This window comes from Canis lupus, chromosome 34, assembly GCF_003254725.2.
Source record: "Canis lupus dingo isolate Sandy chromosome 34, ASM325472v2, whole genome shotgun sequence".
In the NCBI taxonomy this organism is placed as follows: Eukaryota; Metazoa; Chordata; class Mammalia; order Carnivora; family Canidae; genus Canis; species Canis lupus.
This window is the reverse complement of record NC_064276.1, coordinates 22,415,799-22,433,990: the sequence shown is the minus strand read 5'-3', so window position 1 is coordinate 22,433,990 and position 18,192 is coordinate 22,415,799. Positions and strand designations below refer to the sequence as shown.

Here is an 18,192-nt window from a genome sequence, read left to right as displayed (position 1 = left end):
TTTAATTTTTTTTTTTTATGATAGTCACAGAGAGAGAGAGAGAGAGGCAGAGACACAGGCAGAGGGAGAAGCAGGCTCCATGCACCGGGAGCCCGATGTGGGATTCGATCCCGGGTCTCCAGGATCGCGCCCTGGGCCAAAGGCAGGCGCCAAACCGCTGCACCACCCAGGGATCCCAGATATGCAGATATTGAATGAGGTTTTAGGAATAATGATGCTCTTGATAGAGAGAACATGATGCCTTACTGTAAAATATGGAAGATAACTTTTTAACTATTTTTGTTCTTCACCTTTCTACAATGCACATTTAAAACATCTATAGCAACAAAAGTCTAATTTCAATTAAAAACATGATATTGGAAAGTAAGAGTTAATGAAGAGAAACAAAGAAAATTGTAGTTTTTTACATTTTATTTTTTCTTGTTGCAAGTAACAAGATATGATCAAATTTTGGCATCCAGAATTTAGTGAGATATTTCAATATTTCAACCTAGTAATCTTGTGTGTATACCTTGGGCGTACCTTAATTCTTCTTTCTGGGCATGTTGAGTTGCCATCATGCCAATTATTACTTCTTCACTAATATTCCTTTTGTTGTCACTAGTTGCTATACAAAATGTATTTTTTGTTATGCTTTATTTTGGGAGGCTTCATTAAATAATAGTGAATGAGGAATAAACATTCCCAAAGAAATTTTTTTAAAAACTTAACATATCTCCCAGGATATACGGAACATTTTTATTGAGAAAAATTTCAAAACATTCACGATGTCAGTTATCACCAGAATCCTCTGAAATATTTCCTCATACAAAAGAAGTCTTAAAGGAAGGAAAATTTATATCTCTAAAATCTAGTGAGTTATTTCATTAATTTTACCCTGCTTTTCCCAATAATTTCAAGAGACTAATTAGAATATATAAAATATGACAGACAACATATCATAAAAGTGGAAATAAAAATGTTAAAAACCAAGGTTGTGAAAAAAGAACAATACAAAAGAGGTTTTAAGCTACATTAAATAATACCAGTATAACAAGTAAACATGATCTACAAATAATTTTTTAAATATCAATTACATGGTTAGTAATATCCATGAAATAAAAGTGAATCAGTTACTTTTAATTCTAAGATCCGATTAGAATTTCTCCTGAGAATACTGGTAGACAAATACCATGTGAAGTCATGAACACCATTCTCAACAAAATAAATACACATATTAGGCTTTCCTCATCTCATTTTCACATGATTTTAACTCTAATTTTAAAACACTTCTTTGGGGGTCTTTGGAAAGTCACAACTAAATCTCTATTTTCCAAAGAACTAATTTCTAGTTCAGTGGATAGTCTGTTAAGGTACTGCAGGAGTATTTATGCTATTCATGTGATTTACAAGAAATCAGAAAACCCGAGATTAAATTATGTAACTTTTAAAAAACCCTATCATTTAAAAATTTAAGATGATTACATTATGAATATGACTAAAATCTCCATTAGCAATCATTCACTGATTTTTTAAGTGTATAATTAAACATATAGTTCTATTTTTTTCTAAAAAGTACACATTTTATGAGAAAAATTGATCCTATTTTCAGTAAAGAGTTGTGAGCCTTTATTTCTTCCAATCAAAAACTATTTGTCAAACGTTAACATCTGTCAGATATTTTGCTGGGTGCTGAGGATCCAGTGGTGTGAGGACACCTGAATCAATGAATTCTAATATGGTGCATTCTTGAAACATTTTTGAATGTCCAATCAATAAATGAATTGAATGAACTTCCTAGTTTAGCTATTGCTGCAGAAGTCTAACAACTTGGCAATATATAGGCAAGTTTACAGCAATGATAAAATAATACACAGATCTCTTATGTCGTTAATGAGAAAGAAAGCCACCACTGCTCTGGTATTAATTTAGCAGTGACTTTTGACATTCTAAGTGTGGAGGGGAAGAAACTTCTTATCGTTAGGTTCCACCAGTGGCTGGTATATGAAACTGTTACTTTATTTTTTTCTATTTTAATAGAGTCAGAGTAATGGTAGGGTTTGATATACCAGTTTAAATTTGGAAGAATCATCTTTTTCCAAGTTAGCAAATAACTCACTCGAATGAGAACACAAAGAATGAATCAAAAAGCCAGCGAAGGAGCTAAGAGACTGTCAATTCCTTTAAAGATTAGAATCTCCGGCCTCTTTCAAAGGTTGCTTTCTAGTCTTAAAGTGTCATTTTACTTGAATATCACCATGTCACAATCTCTAAGAGCAGTATGGAAATCACAAACAAACATTGGTATATCCTAGCAACCTTATCTGAAAATACAGGGAAAGTGTGTGTGGGCATGTGCAACAGGAGGGTAGAAAGGAGGGGGGCATATAAGAATAACAGAAAAGTAGCAGTGATACCAGAATCAAACTTCTTGATTAAGCTGAGCAATTAATTTAGGTGAACAAACATGAGGTCTAAATAAATGTTCCTGGATTAACCCGAGCATATTGAGCATTGATTGATGATTTCAGTAACATACATGCAGAGTGACTAGTGGCACTTTACACCCTCGTGTCCACAGCATACATTTTGGCGGTCTCTGTTCGAGGGGCTGCATATGACTTGGCCATGGAAGCAGCTGCTGTTGAATAGGCTTTCCTCATGGAATATGGATAATTCCTCTCAAGTCCAACATCTGTTGGAAAGAGATAAATGTAGTGATATAAAAATAATTAAGACTCAGCAAACTTTGGGGAGAAAATGTCATTTTACACATTCTTCTCATAAAGAGGCAAGAATATAAATATTCTAAGAAGGAATCTTCTAAGAAGAACCCTAGAAGAAAATCTGAGATTTTCAACTCGAAAGTTATTTTTAGATTGAAAACTTAGGTAATTTCCTATTCTTTCTCTCTTTATTTCTTTGTATCTCTTTTCCTTCATCCCTTTGTTCCTTTTTTCCTTTCTTTCCTTCTTTTCTTCTTTTCTTTCTAATGAAGAGATGGATTCTCTTGCTTTTTAAGTTATATTTTTAAAAACCCAATAATTACACATTACATTTTTAACAACAAATATTTGACTTGGATTTCAGTCTATATATTTAACTCTAGGTACAAATTTAGTAGATTGAATGAAGATATATATATATAAATCATATATATATATATGAAATCATGAACACATTGAAATCATCATATATTTAGAATGGATAGAGCTATAACTGTGGGTTTGTTTGTTTTTTTCTCCCAATATAACACTAACAAGGTAATAAGGCTTAAATATTGCAAATCAGTTGTTCTTGAACAACAGAAATTTTTAATGTGTCATTTATTTAATAGGTAGGGATCAAGTATTGCAACATTATTTTGTGCTAGTAAGATGTTTCCACAAGGCTGGGCAGATTGTTACAGGAGGCAAGGAAGTATGCTATTTTATTTTGTTCTTACCTTTGAAGAGGTATAAGCAGCATGTCAGGACAGCACCAGCCAAAAAGCAACCCAGAGACCCAGCCATTCCAAGCCAACAAGACCAACCAAATTTATATTGGATGCCAAGAAATATATTGTGCAAAACCAAAGAAGAACGTTCCACATAAACATCAACCGCATACCACACTGAACCAATGATTCCCGGGGCACCTGAAAGAAAGGAAAGTTGCTAAAAATAATGCAGGCCTTTTCAAATTTAAATTCAAAGAGATATAGCTGCTACCCAAAATGCATGGCATAATTTAGAGGGATAATAGTGATGCGATGGATTCAAGGACAACTCAATTTTTTTTTTTTGACAACTCAGATTTTGTATACCTCTTCTATGTCTTCCTTTTGCTTCCTATTGTGTATTTATTCCAAACTATGTATCAGTTTATATACAGAGTAAACAATGCAGTGTTTCTCTGTTTGTTTGAACATAAAATGATCACTGTGGTTTTCTTTAATTTTCCTCTTTCCAAATTTTAAGTGCTGTATAAAACAAAATATGAAAAACAAAAGAAAAAAGGAAAGAACACTAAATCGAAGACACATAATACACAGCATATGTTCATTCTCTACTGATTTTCTAATTAAAAACACATATCTTTAAGAATATTCTATTGATGCTTTGCCCCCCCCCCTCCCACCTAGACCCACAGTTAAAGCTGTATTAGCTACATAATCAGCTCCCATAAGGAAACTATGTTTTTGAAGTCAATAGCTTTAGTGTGTTTGGGTCAAAAAACAAATAAATGGAGTAAAAACTGTCTTTATTTTAAAATAAATTCTTGGGACTCCTGGGTGGCTCAGCAGTAGAGCCTTTGGCCCAGGGCATGATCTTAGGCCCTGCAGGGAGCCAGTTTCTCCCTCTGCCTGTATCTCTGCCTCTCTCTGTGTCTCTCATGAATAAATAAATAAAATCTTTAAAAAATAAAAATAAAAAAATAAATTCTTATCTACCACCCTCATACCATGTAAGAGTAAATTAAGAAATTTAGTCCATCTGTCAATTTGACTGGCTTGAAATGATACCAATAGAGTCCTTTCACATTTAAACATATAAACTGCACGTCATTGCTTAGAGGCAAGGAAAAAAGGTGAGGAACTCTGGGACAAATTATGTGAAAATGGTGTTCAGCATTTCATTGCATTCTTTTCCCAATTGTTTAATGCAAGAAGTTTAAGAAGGACCAGATCGTGAACCTATAACCTTCAGGTAACAGGGTATAAATTGCTACATATTTTTTATAATATTGTAATCTATAAGTTTAAGATGGCTTTAGTATTTTATACATAAAATTATTATTTTATATAAATATATAAGGCATACTAATTTCAAATGATGGTTCCAAGCCTTTGGCCATCTCTGGAAATTTACTTTTGTCATTTCTTAATCCATTCCTGCAGGGATTTTTTTTCCCAGCAACTCATTGTTTCTTGGTTTTTGTTTTTAATTTAGTTTATTTTGTTGTTGTTGTTTTTTATCAAAAATGGTGAATCTGGTGATATTCCAAAGTATTCTGGAGCAAAAATGTATAGCATTACATGGTGTTTAAATTTGTTCAATAAGACACAGTAATACATACAAAATGTTATCACTAGGCTGGACATGGGAATAAACGTCTTAAAAAGGAAAACTTACTAAGTTCTTGTGACTTTTTAATACAGCCTAAGGATCATCAGGCCTTGACTCTGTGTGTGTGTAAAACTTCAGGAAGTCCCCTAGTTTTGAGTGCGTGATGGGTTAGGCTCTCTGCTATGGGCTTACTCTACCCACACTGGATCTTCATGACAGCATTTGAGTAGATTTTATTACTAGGGCTTCACCTTATTTTGCAGATCAAGAAAAGGAGACCAGTTAAGTAACTTGGCCTAAGCTCACATATCACACATTTATCTCCAAGTGTTTGTTTTTATTTTTTTAAGTAAATTCTAACACCAAGGTAGGGCTCCAACTCACCACTTCAAGGTCAAGATCACATGCTCTACCGACTGCGTCAGCCAGGTACCCCTACAAGCACTTTTGATCTAAAACCTTTATCTCTTCATCTTGTACTGCCTGATGAAGTTCCCAGTTACATTTGCTTTGCTAATTTTTGGTTGCTACCATCAAGAAAAAAAAAAGTTGTTTTTTTTTCTCTGAGGGGGTATGCTCATTGGTTTTTTATCTTCCTGCACTTTGAGTGCTTCAACAGTGTATTTTTTTCCCAACTTGCATTAAGATCCTAAGAAGACATCATGTTGTGACAGAGGAAGACTAAAGTGAGTTTAATGACAGACCTGCATGAAATATCACTTTTGCTCTTTCATCAATAAACACCATGTAAAGTGCTTTTTGACTGTTTATTAGTCATGCTTGATTTATTAGCCTTCAGGACTCCATTTATCCATCTAGTTCTTAAGTAGGGAGATAATCTGCTTATTGTTACATTTATGATCAAATAAATGGCTTGGCACATGAGAAAAGTCTCACATAGGACTTGGCACTATTTAGTTCATTGTTAAAAAGAAGTGGTGGGAGTGGGTACAAGTAAGGAAGTGGTGGTTTGGGACTTACTTTGGGACTTCGTGAATAATAAAAAAATAAATTATTTGAAAATTTTAAAGCATTACATAATTTTTTAAAAAGTAGTTTGAGGACTTAATAAACTTTGATCTGGGATATTATCAAAAATCAATTATCTGATTCCACAGCTGAAGAAAGTAAGGTTGGTGGATGTGCTCTTTGGTCCTTCAAACTAGAAAAACAAGTCACATATGTTCCTAAAATGAACTTTTTGACAACAAACACCCTTCTCTTCATCTCAAGATCACGGATGAGCATCCCTACCCCCATCACTAGTGCAGAGAGTACCTGCTATTAGTAACATGGTTCCAGCAACAAAGCAGATGCGGACTTTGATGTATGGCTCATCAGGGAGGAATTTCACACAGTCAAGACCAAGAAGCAGGGTGATGAATCCAAATCCAGCTAGAATATCTGCAGTAATCATCAATGCCCGAGTTACCACCAGCTTCACTGGAAGATCAGGGCATGTGGTTACATCATGGTCAGAGGAAGGAAACATGTTAAGGTACAGAGGTACACCCCAAAACAGATACTCACACATATTAATATATGCCCACTGAAAGAATTAGACTTCAAATTTGTGTGAATGTGGAATGTTTTCATAAAATGCAAAAATATCATGAGAAGATTATTGATATGATTATTTGTTTAAGCACGAATTATTACTTAGTCTTGATGCCCCCCCCCCCGCCCCAGGAAAATGCCTGGCATATAGTGAGGACTAAGTAACTGTTTCCTTGTCTGTTGTCTGTTTGGGAATAAATCTTGTTCACAAGTATTATAGGTGAATATTGAATTGAAAGTGGAGTATCTATTCTGCAGAACTTACCCCAATAAACATTTAAGAACTTAACAATCACTACATTTGTTTGAAGTTCTATTGAAAAAATATATTTATTATAACTGGTTAAAATTTGGTATCGAGGAGTAGGATAAAATATTTCGAGATGTCACTTGCCAATTCAGGCTGGTGGGAGCCATTAGCAGGTTTTTAGAAGGAGAAGGAACTTCTGTTATATAGTAGAAAACTATGTGCAGAAACCAGATCATATTCTCTTTCATTGCTTAGGTGATGAGTCTTGGCCAACATTCCATATTAACCCTTTAACCTTGCACTGTCAACTGAGCAAAACTGAAAACTATAGCCATATGGGAATATATGGTAGAAGGTCCAAGGAAGAAGATATCAGGTAAACAAAATGGAATAGTAACAATCACTCTCTGCAGTGGAAGCATTCTCAACTATGAAACCTCTTGAGCTATGAATTCCAGTTATGTTAAATTAAAAATAGGAAAATTTTGTTTCAAATGGAGGGTTAATTATCTGATGTCAATGCTACTTTTATTTTAGCCACCTAATGATACAGTATTTTCTTTGTTTTATTTTCATAGTGATTGGGGTCTCCTTGTATTTTAAATAATTTTTCCTCAATGGTGAGATACATTTAGGGCTTATTTAGTAATAGTTTGCTTGTAAAATGTGGCCAATTTATTTAAATAAAAAAGCACTTCTATAATCCATTTAAGAGAGTAAATCAATGCATAAAATCAGCTTCTGATTTTTTTTTTTTAAGTAGGCTTCATGCCCAGTGTAGAGCCCAACATGGGGCTTGAACTCACAACCCTAGATCAAGACCTGAGTTGAGATCAAGAGTTGATCACTTACCTGACTGAGCCACCCAGCACCCCACATTCTACCTAATCAATAGGTGATTATTTAAGATCTTAAAATGTGGCATTATTTCAAAATACTTAGACCTAACTTTCTAATTTAGGCCAAATCTGACGTCCATTTTTCTCAAAATTCAGGAAGGAGAAAAATGTGTAACTAAGTGGTATCAGTTTTCACACTTCAACAATCTTCTTGAAACTCAAGTAACATATTCAAGCGGGTCTCCAACTCAGCAGCCCAAGCCAAGAAGTCTCTCAATTTGGAATGCCTTCCTTAAATATTTTTAAGTCCCCTTTTGGAACCTGTGTCAAACAAGGCCAGAATTTCCACCTGAATGGGATGCCTTAATATCATGGCCCTGGTTTTCTCCTCTCCAACCCTCGCTACCACATGGAGTGTGATTTTTTTTTTTTAAGATTTATTTATTTATTTGTTTGAGAGAGAGAGAGAATGAGGGAAGGCAGAAGAAGAGGGATAGAGAAACTTGAACAGACTCCTCGCTGGGCTCAGAGCTTAATTTGAGGCTCAGTCCCACCACCCTGAGATCAAGACCTGAGCCTATGCCAAGGATCCAACCTTTAACTGACTGAGCCATCCAGGGACCCCCAGAGTATGATTTCTGATGCTCTGTAGGACCCCTGGAGTCAAGCCTATGGCATCATCCAATCAGCCCCATGTCCAGCCCAGATCCAAGACGGCAGCTCTGCAGGGAGATGGCTAATGCTAACCAGTCAGGAATTTCTTTCTGGGAATTTCTTACTGGGAATTATCTGAGATCTGGCTTCTAGAATAATGTTAAATATTCTGATTTGGGGAGGGGTTATTCAACAAGAGTCCTAAAAAAAATTGTCTGAGTCTGTATACCCTAGGTCTACAGGACCATGGAAAAGGTTATCTAATTGTGGGTCTATAGGACCATGGAAAAGGTTATCTAATTGTGATTCTATAAAAGATATCAAAGACTAAAAATAAAATGTCATAAGTAATATGCTAACTTGGTATAATTATGTCATTTTCTAAGAATGCATTTTCATCTCTGTTGTCCCTAAACATAGGATAGAATTTTTAAAATAAAAGTAATGAATCTTTAGGATAGTGTTTGAAATTAATAGGTAAGAATAGATTTTAAAATGTGAGACCATATAGGCAAATGATTTAAAAAGAAATATTAAAATATAAACAGTAATTTTCTCTGTGCAGTAAGCTTCTGGGTGATTTTCTGTTATTCTTGCATAAATGTACATAACAGTATTTAGAAGTTTGAAGTATTTTATCTTTTTTTTCCTCCACTCTCATCATCATACTACATTTCTGGAATAGTCTAGTGTCCACATAAATTTACATTCCTACTGACCAAATCATGCTTCTTTGTAGGTAGAATTAGGTTAGCATAAGGAGGGAAAAAGAGAACGAATTAAGAGGCCTTAAAAAAATGAATTATGGGCCTTAGGAATTAAGTTAAAAAAACACTCAAATCCTGAATAGCGGATGTTTTAGACCACCGCTCCTTTTAAGTGCTTATCCCTGGACTGAAATAGCTGTCCAGGGGAAAAGTCACATTCCGAGGGTTTGCTTTTCATCTATCTTGAGAAAAGAAGTTGCTGTTCCCTACTGCACCCCATCATCGGCTTTGAAAGAGACCAAAACCAATTAGCTTTAACAACAGAACTGGTATTTCTTGGCATGATTGGATGTTCTAAATAAATAAATAAATGCTATGGAGAAAAACTGAGAGAATCAATAATAACTTTTTTTTAATCTATGAAATCTCTTTATTCATGGAAACGTGGGCCTTGCTAACACCTCTAAAATTTAAGCCTAAAGGTCAGGAAGATGAAGGAGCTGGCTTTACCATCCCTGCAAACCATGTGTCATCACCTACACAGATTTTCTTCATTCCCTAATCCCTGTCCGTGTGTCTGTCTTTGCCTACCTATCTCCATGTGTTTTTCTGTCTGCCTCTGCCCGTCTACTTCCACCTTCTCTCTTTCTCAGCAAACCTCCAGTTGAATTACTGTAAATCTATTTGACTTACATCACAGCTAAAAGACATCTCTGAAATACTTTTCGTCTAATCTGTCGATTCTAATCCTTGAATCACAGCACCCTGAAGAATTCATTTCAATTTAAAAAATGTTTAAGTCTACGGTGTGTAAGATGCTTTTCCAGGCTCTTTGGGGGAGCAGAGATGAATAAATTATATTTTTACCCTGAAGGAATGTATAAATACATGGAACATGATAAAATGAGCTCAAAATGTTTCAATTCACATTTCCAAAATAAATTTCTAATGGAAACATATTTAAAATTAGACACAACTTGACAATAGTAATGTAGAAAAAGCACACACAGGGGTGCCTGGGTGGCTCAGTCAGTTGTCTGCCTTCAGCTCAGGTCATGATCCTGGGGTCCTGAGGTCGAGCCCACCTGGGGCTCCCAGCTCAGTGGGGAGTCGGCTTCTCCCTCTCCCCTCTGCTCATGCTATCTCTTGCTATCTCTCTCTCTCTCAAATAAGTAAAATCCTTAAAACAAAACAAAACAAAAACACACAATGGAAATCCAAGTTCAGCGTTGCTTGGTAGCCCCTCCCTGGCAAGGTGTCATCTAAGGTATACATACGGGGGTGTTCGGCAAGTATAGAATCGTACTCATCACAGGTGCGAATCCCATCAAAAGCATTCGTGACACACTCCCACCAGAGGCCTCGGCATTTTGTGCTCACCTAGATGTTGGAGAAGACACTGTGTGAAACAACTCAACGCAGACACACTTCAATTCCCCTCGATCAAAGGAAATCTTTGACTGTTGTGCTTTTGATAGTAAAGTACAGTGGTTGTAAGCGTGACCAGAATTTCATTTGCAACAAACACAATGCATTTTAGAGTATTTTCCCTTAAGCACTAACAACTGAAGGCTTTCTCCACCAGGAAATGAATTCACTTCCTGATGGGGGGCAGGGGGTAGGAAGGAGTGGTACCTAACATAGGTAAAATCACAATTACGTATATGCAAATGCTTATGGCTGGTTCCATCATGGAGTCATAGTTTTGCATAGAGGCAATTCATTTTGCTTTCCTGTGCTGATATTTGATCATCAAAAAAGAGAAAAACATAAAAAAAATCACGTAACAATGGATGATAACTGTTGACATCCTGAGTCTGTTAAGAATGTACATTAATTTTTGCCCATCATAAACAATGAATTCCATGAAGAAAACTGTTATTATATACGAGGTTCATGAACTCACAATAATTGCCAAAGAAAGCTACAACTAAGGAAAACAATACATGAAATCTAAAGATGCACAACTTCTTCCTCCTTGCCCCACTGACACACTACAAGGATTTAAGCTATGATATGGATAGGAGCAAACTGAGCCTTAACTTCACTCAACCTGATGGCTGTAAACCATTCTTCCTTAGAAACTCTGTGCAGGTGATTCTAAGAGTCCACCTAGAGTTAAAAGATACCAGTGACCTGAGCCTTTCCCTACTTTTTCTATAAGCTGCAAGTCACAATAGATTTCTTAAAACTGTAAACATGCCAACAGAAAATAGTTTCAAATATTCTTGACACAGCTCATGCATATGGAGCAGAGCTAATATGACTGTTTGTCTTGACTCAATTACAGATTCACATTACCTAGGAATTCTGGGAATAGTTTAGTAAAATTTAACCAAGAATTATCTTGGAAAATAAAAACTTAAATTTTTCCTTAAAGAAAGAATAAACAAAGCGGGAAGAGAAATGAAAAAGCTGGGAGATCATAACTGGTGTGAAGAAGAAAGGAAGGAACATAAAACACTTTGATCTGCAAAAGCAAACCATATCTGGGAATATTTGTGCTTTGAAACGCTCTGCCCCACATTCTGCCTCGAAGCTTTGTTGTGAGCCAAATACAACTGTACCACTTGCCACTCCACCACAAATTTCAAAGTTGTGCTTCCATTATCACTTTACATATAAAATATTCCTAATTGGTAATAATTTTAAAAATCTACATCAAGTCTATACTATGAAGCAGTTACTATTTAAGGATATTATACTCTCAGTTATTTCTTAAAGGATCCTGTGAGATATCAATTATTATCAGTTATCTTACAAATAAGGAGAATGAGACTTGGGAAAGGTAAGTGATAAACCCAAGAAAGCATAGTGAGTAAGTGGAGGAGATAGGACTCCAATACAGCAGTCTGTGTGGCACTGCAGGATACTTAAAACCCACTTAAAAAAAATTCTAAATCCATTTCAGGCTAGCATTGGAAATTGGAAGACAGCTTTGAGGGATGTGTTAAGCCCTAACTTTAATATCATCGTGTGGCTACTAGTCTGCAGAGCCTCACTTTGGCTTACTCTTCCTAAGGTCACATATGAAGGGATGTTTGGAATTTGGGAATATTATCTGCCTAAGGACTCACAGGGACCAAAAATTTAACTGAGAAGGTCTACCTTGTGAAATCTGACTTATCAATTTCTTATCAGTTTCTAAATAAGGACGTGGACATCTCAAGTTAGATGTGATTTAAGCTACGTTAAAAAAGTACAGACTTTAAATCTAAGTTGATACTTATTATTAGGTGTGTTGTATCCTTGGGCAAGATCTTACCTTTTTTGAGCCTCAGTCGTATTGGTATAAAGGAGATGGTGCAAGGAGAGTTAGAAGAATTTATTTATTTATTTATTTATTTATTTATTTATTTATTTATTTATTATTTATTTATGATAGTCACAGAGAGAGAGAGAGAGAGGCAGAGACACAGGCAGAGGGAGAAGCAGGCTCCATGCACCAGGAGCCCGACGTGGGATTAGATCCCGGGTCTCCAGGATTGCGCCCTGGGCCAAAGGCAGGCGCTAAACCGCTGCGCCACCCAGGGATCCCAAGTTAGAAGAATTTAAAACTACAAACACATGATATAAATGATTTGCTCATAAATGATCTTAGTAAAGTACTTGAATATCATAACAACCTCAGTAGTGTCTGTGTTCAACATGACTAACAGTAATATAACAAAAAAGGTAGACATAATGGGTTGAATGATGGCCCCTCAAAAGATGTCCATGTCCTAAGCCCCAGAACCTATGGATGTGACCTTATTTAGAAAAAGGGACTTTGCATATGTTATAAAGCTAAGGATCTTGAGCTAAGGAGACCTTGGATTACTAAGGTGGGCCCAAAATCTGAAGACAAGTGTCTTGGTGAAAGACACGTAGAGCAGAAGGTGATGTGACCACAGAGGCAGAGATTGAAGTGATGTGGCCATAAATCAAGGAATGCCAATGGCCACCAGAAGCTGGAAGACGCAAGGGATGGATTCTCCCATAGAACCTTCAGAAGGAGTGTGGCCTGTCAAGACCTTGATTTCAAACCTCAGGCCTCCAGAACTTCAAAAGAATAATTTTTTCTGGTGTTAAGCCACCAAATTTTGGTAATTTGTTATGGCAGCCCTAGGAAATAAATACAGTAGAGATTATTGGTGCGAACTATTATAGAAAACAGACCTTCTCATAGCTTATTGCCATTCAGTCTCTCAATTAACAGGAACATACTGCATCCGGTTTGTTCCAACTCGAGCTAGGTTGTGTGGATTCGAAGTCACCATTCTACAATCAGACAGTGATTGTCCATAGTTCCTGCTAATAGCCACTAAAACAAACAAACAAACAAGCCCATTGTGGTATTTCTTGTTATACATGAGCTTACTTAGGAAGGAACCTGAGATATAGATGTGAGAATACTCATTTTACACTGAAAAAGAGTCTCTTGGCAAAATAATCCAACAGTGGTGTCATTTTCAAGGCTATTGATCATTTACCTGCAATGACCATATTTAGAAAAGCAATGAGCTCATTAGAGGAAACAAGGAATCCAATTTCATTAGGTATTAATGCTCAGGGGCACACTATGAGATTGCTTGGTATTCACACTTGGTTAAGGTACGTGAGAATAGTGGCTGTAATTAACTAAACTTCTGTGTTAATATAGCACTTACTGGAGACACCCTTAAAGGTGCCTTTGTGCACAAAACACAAGGTTAAAAGATTTTATGTTATTTGTCATATTTTGGAAAGCCCCTCCTTGTCTAACATATAATCTTCACTTACTGATCCCTATGTTATACAACGGCTTATTAAAGAACTTCCTAAAAGGCAAGTAAATCTAAATTCTGAAAAGTTTTAAGACAAAGTTCTGTTTAAAAAGCAGACTGAGGCTTAAAATATTATGGTTAACCTTTCTTAAAGGGCAAAAATGCAAAATGTTAACTAATAATTCTTATCTTACAGGGTCATTCAAAATAGAAGATGCCAAATTTAAGCTTACTCTTTTAACATGCAATTTATATACTAATAAATGTAGATAATGATACAAGAGGAATTATTTCAATGAATATCTATTAATCCTGAAGTGAAGAGCAGATTAACTCTTTAATGGGGAGAACTTAGTTTATCCAAGATGTAACAATAAAAGTACAAGTCACAAACATGAGGCCAGCATAAATCTCCTAATATTAATTAATTGAAATAATAAAACATAGAGATCTTACAGAACAGTCCAGATTTCTGGCTTCTGTTGGAAACTTGGTCATTCTGGCCACCTAGACTCCTCAATGCCATGTATCAATAAGTAGCATCAGCTGAGTGACTGCTCCCATGAGGTGGGGCTTCTGCTGATGGGTTCCTCACCCCCCAACCCAGTCTGCCTCTCTCATGGATGTTGACTTTCGGGTTCATTTTGTGCTCCTAACAGACTGTACATTTTCTGCTCCTGGTTTATAATAAAATTCCTACCCATCATTCAAGTCTCACTTCACAGATACTCCTTCTTCCATGACATTCTCACAGTTTCTCCAGCTGGAGTTAATTTCTTTTTAGATCATTCCATAATTTGTCCATCGTCTATAGCATTTACAATATTGCATTATTATTTTTATGTGCCTTTATGTACATCTATCTCCCAAGTCTGTCTCTTGTCATCTCTCAAAGTTTATTCATTGAATGCCTGTCATGTATCAGTCAACAAACTAGCGAAATTCTGGGATACAGCAATGACCAAGACAGGTATGGCACCTTGCTTTCAAGGAGCTTACAGAGTCTTCTTCTTGAAACATAGTAGATACTCAATAGATATTTATTGAGAAAAAAAATTGATCAAGTTTTCAAATCCACACATATTAACTTTTATTTGAACTCTGGCATAGATAATGGTTACTGATACACTCTATGCATAGTTGATGCTTAATATGCACTTTTAACTTGACCAGATAAACAAAACAGCTGAATCTGGGAGTCAAAGAACTATGACTTAGACTCCAGAGTTTATACTGATTTGGTGTCAGCCTGGACCCTATCTACACAAGTGGCTCTGGGAAGTGTTTCCCATAGGACTCAGGCTGAGCAGGATACCACTCAGAAAAAGCCTTAGGAAACTGTATTGACCATGACTCTTCCCCATTGAATTTATAGTATCTTAATTTATTTCCTTAATCCTGGGATTTCTTACACTGATCTCTTTAGGAGTATTCCATTAAGGCCTCTCTACTCCAGTCTTTGCTAATTTTTCTTTCCTTATCATTCAGGAAATGTCTACAAGCAGCAACACACAATTTTGCCTACCTTGTCTTGTTTCCTCTAGTTCTGGATGTGTTTGTCTTGCCTCCAAGTATTTTATATATCTTTTGAGAATTAGAGAAACTTAAAAATACTTTAATTCATTGGCATTTATTTTTCTCCAGCTACATGTGAGGAAAAAATACACACACACACACACACACACACACACACACACACACGTACACAATACGCTTAGCAAATATTTATTGTGGACTGACCACTATCAAATAAGATTTTCTTTGTCAATATGCATTAGATTATAAATGCCTATGCAGTGTGATGTATATGTAAATACAATACATATAGGAGGAAGTGTTCATAAATCAAAAGAAGAGTAAATCATGAAGATGTATTGTTTTAAAAACCACCTTGCATACACATATTATAGGAATTTATACTTTTCACATCACCTTACCATTCTTGTGCTAATGTACTTGAACACTGACAATACAACTTACCTGTTTTCAGTATCTAATTAAGTATATGTATTAAGATACAAAAGTTGTAATAATACTATAGTAAATAGCATGTTTTAATACTAAGACTTAAAACAATTTTGATTTTAACATGCAATGCATTTGAATTTTTTGGATTAGGATTATGAAGTTTTATTTGAATAATTTATATTATTCTGTTTACTATACTGGGCTAAAAAAATACAAAAAAGGTATTTATAAGGATAAGGAAGCAAAATTAAGATAAACATATTAGGTGTTACCTTTCCGTTCTTCTCCATTTAGATGCCATGAATTTATCTGCTAACATACATTTGGTTTAGCTCTATTTACTTACTTGTGGAAAACTGGCTAAAGGTATAAATGGCAAGAATGATATAATGCATTCTTAGTAGATAGAATAATAACTTTTGTGGCCTTCATGGTTATATTACCTAATTTATATATTTGAACTACTAAAGATTTCAGATTTAACATTTCTTGCTTAACTTCTTTAAGCCACATGTTTAATCATTTTAGAATGCTTATGAAAGCATAGTACCACAACTTTGCAATGACTGCCACATCAGTTGTGACATATCACAATACACATTGAGTGCATGACAATAAAATATCAATTCACTTTTTTCTCTCTCCCTTTCTTCATTCTCATCTTTATGTGAAACACCAGGCAAAAAAGCTATATTCTCTGGACCAGAATACCCTCTTCGCCAACCTTATTATACATCCCAGAGAATTAGATTTTTAGTCCCATGTTATTAAAAAGAGGAACCAAACCTATATCTTGAAGTTTAAATTGTAGTAAGATAAGAAATCTTGCCTAGGAAAAGGTGGTAGTCTCCCTACTGAGATACTTCTCACTTATGGCTCAGTGTGTGATTTCCAAAGATCACCTCACGTTATAATTCACTCACTTATTCATTATTTTCATAGATATGCCAAGTATCTTAATAAGTGCCCAATAAATTCATGTGAATCATGAGTTCCCATGATTTGGAAGTTGGTGCTATGTGCAGTAGGAGATCATGAGATGAACAAGAGAATATTTGCGACAATATTGTTGTCACAGGTGTGTGCTGAAGGAGTCTGCAATGAATTAGAAGGTAACACTAGTATATGAACAAGCAGACTACGTGCTAGGTATAATAATTTTTATACTTATTTCATTTCTGAAGCAACTGTAGCATCATTAATGTGATTAGAAATCCCAGGAGAGAACATGATTATGGGAATAAAATAAATCCAAGTATAAGACACTTTCATTTAAGATAATAAAATTCTAATCATAATAGTGTTTGGTATATAACAAGTTCTCAGTAAATAATTAACACAAGATTAACTGAAAAATGGATTAATCTTGTGAAAACATTCTTTCCTTCTGATAACTGAAAGACCAGTAACTTTGTGAAGAAACTATTTTTTATTTCAGTATCCTTAATGAAGAATTATGTAACTTCCAATTTAGTTCATATTAATAATATTATTTATTCATGATTTCTTTTTCTTTTTGAAATGTATTTAATGAATAACTAATGCTATTTTCTCTCTATTGTCTGCCTTATTCCCTGGTTAAACAAGAAGGAAGCAGTCATAAGTAAAAAAAAATGGGCAAACCACAGCTCAGCGAAGTAAACAAAATTTCTCCAAGAGAATCAATAGCGAAAACAGGAATAGAACTTAAATCTCATATCTCTCCCTTCAGTGAACATTATACAAAATGTCATCTCCTCCTCCAGAACAAAAACAAAACAATAAACTGCAAATAGACAATAATGTATCTCTCATTTATTGACTGATTTGTATTTGCCTGGTACTGTGGTAAATGCTTTAGGTACACAAGCTCATTTAATCCTCACAAGACACTTATGATGTGCATATTATTCTTTTACAGAAGAGGAAATGTGCTTTATAGCAATTTAAATGTCTGCAATTTAAATATATGTAAGTATTGCCTGGCAGTGTGGGATTTAATCTCAGGTCCTCTACCATCAAGTCCAACCTGTAAACTTCCTCACCATAAAGCCTTGTATTCCCAGTCGCTTTGAGGTGCTATATAAAAATCTAAATGAGGACCAAATAGTGAGGTGGTCCAGGCATATCGCTGCTTGATATCTTGTGTATAGAGACTAGTTTTTCTCCATTTACTCTCTTGGTAAGTGACTCTGCCATTCTTCCAATTGCCTAAAAACAATAAAATGGATTTGCACCCTGACTTCTCCCTAGAATCAGCTCCTTTCCCCACATGCAATCATCAACCCTATTGATTAGAGTTCTTTAGAGCTTCCTATATCTTTACATGCCTCTCCATGCTTGCTGCCTTGATAGGCCAGACCACCGTGGCTTCCTTTCTGTTCTATGGCAAAGACCTGCCAATTAGTCTCCCTACACTTCATTTTACCCTTTCTAACCATACCTCACAAGTAGCCAGAATAACCA

The 18,192-nt window shown here is 35.4% G+C and overlaps 1 protein-coding gene across 3 annotated transcripts in view; it reads right to left on the bottom strand.

Annotated features, from left to right (window-relative positions):
- Positions 1-716: 716 nt before the first annotated feature.
- Positions 717-18,192, bottom strand: part of CLDN16 (claudin 16) — a 74,245-nt gene continuing 56,769 nt past the window's right edge. For 2 of the 3 annotated variants that reach the window (XM_025425350.3, XM_049105789.1), the window contains 4 exons: positions 10,312-10,414; positions 6,306-6,470; positions 3,425-3,616; positions 717-2,674 (listed from right to left, as the gene is read on the bottom strand). In XM_025425350.3, coding sequence (XP_025281135.2) covers positions 2,541-2,674; positions 3,425-3,616; positions 6,306-6,470; positions 10,312-10,414 — 594 coding nt within the window. In that variant the 3' untranslated portion in view covers positions 717-2,540. The remainder of the gene's footprint in view (positions 2,675-3,424; positions 3,617-6,305; positions 6,471-10,311; positions 10,415-18,192) is intronic. The other variant, XM_035710293.2, reaches the window with a different exon arrangement.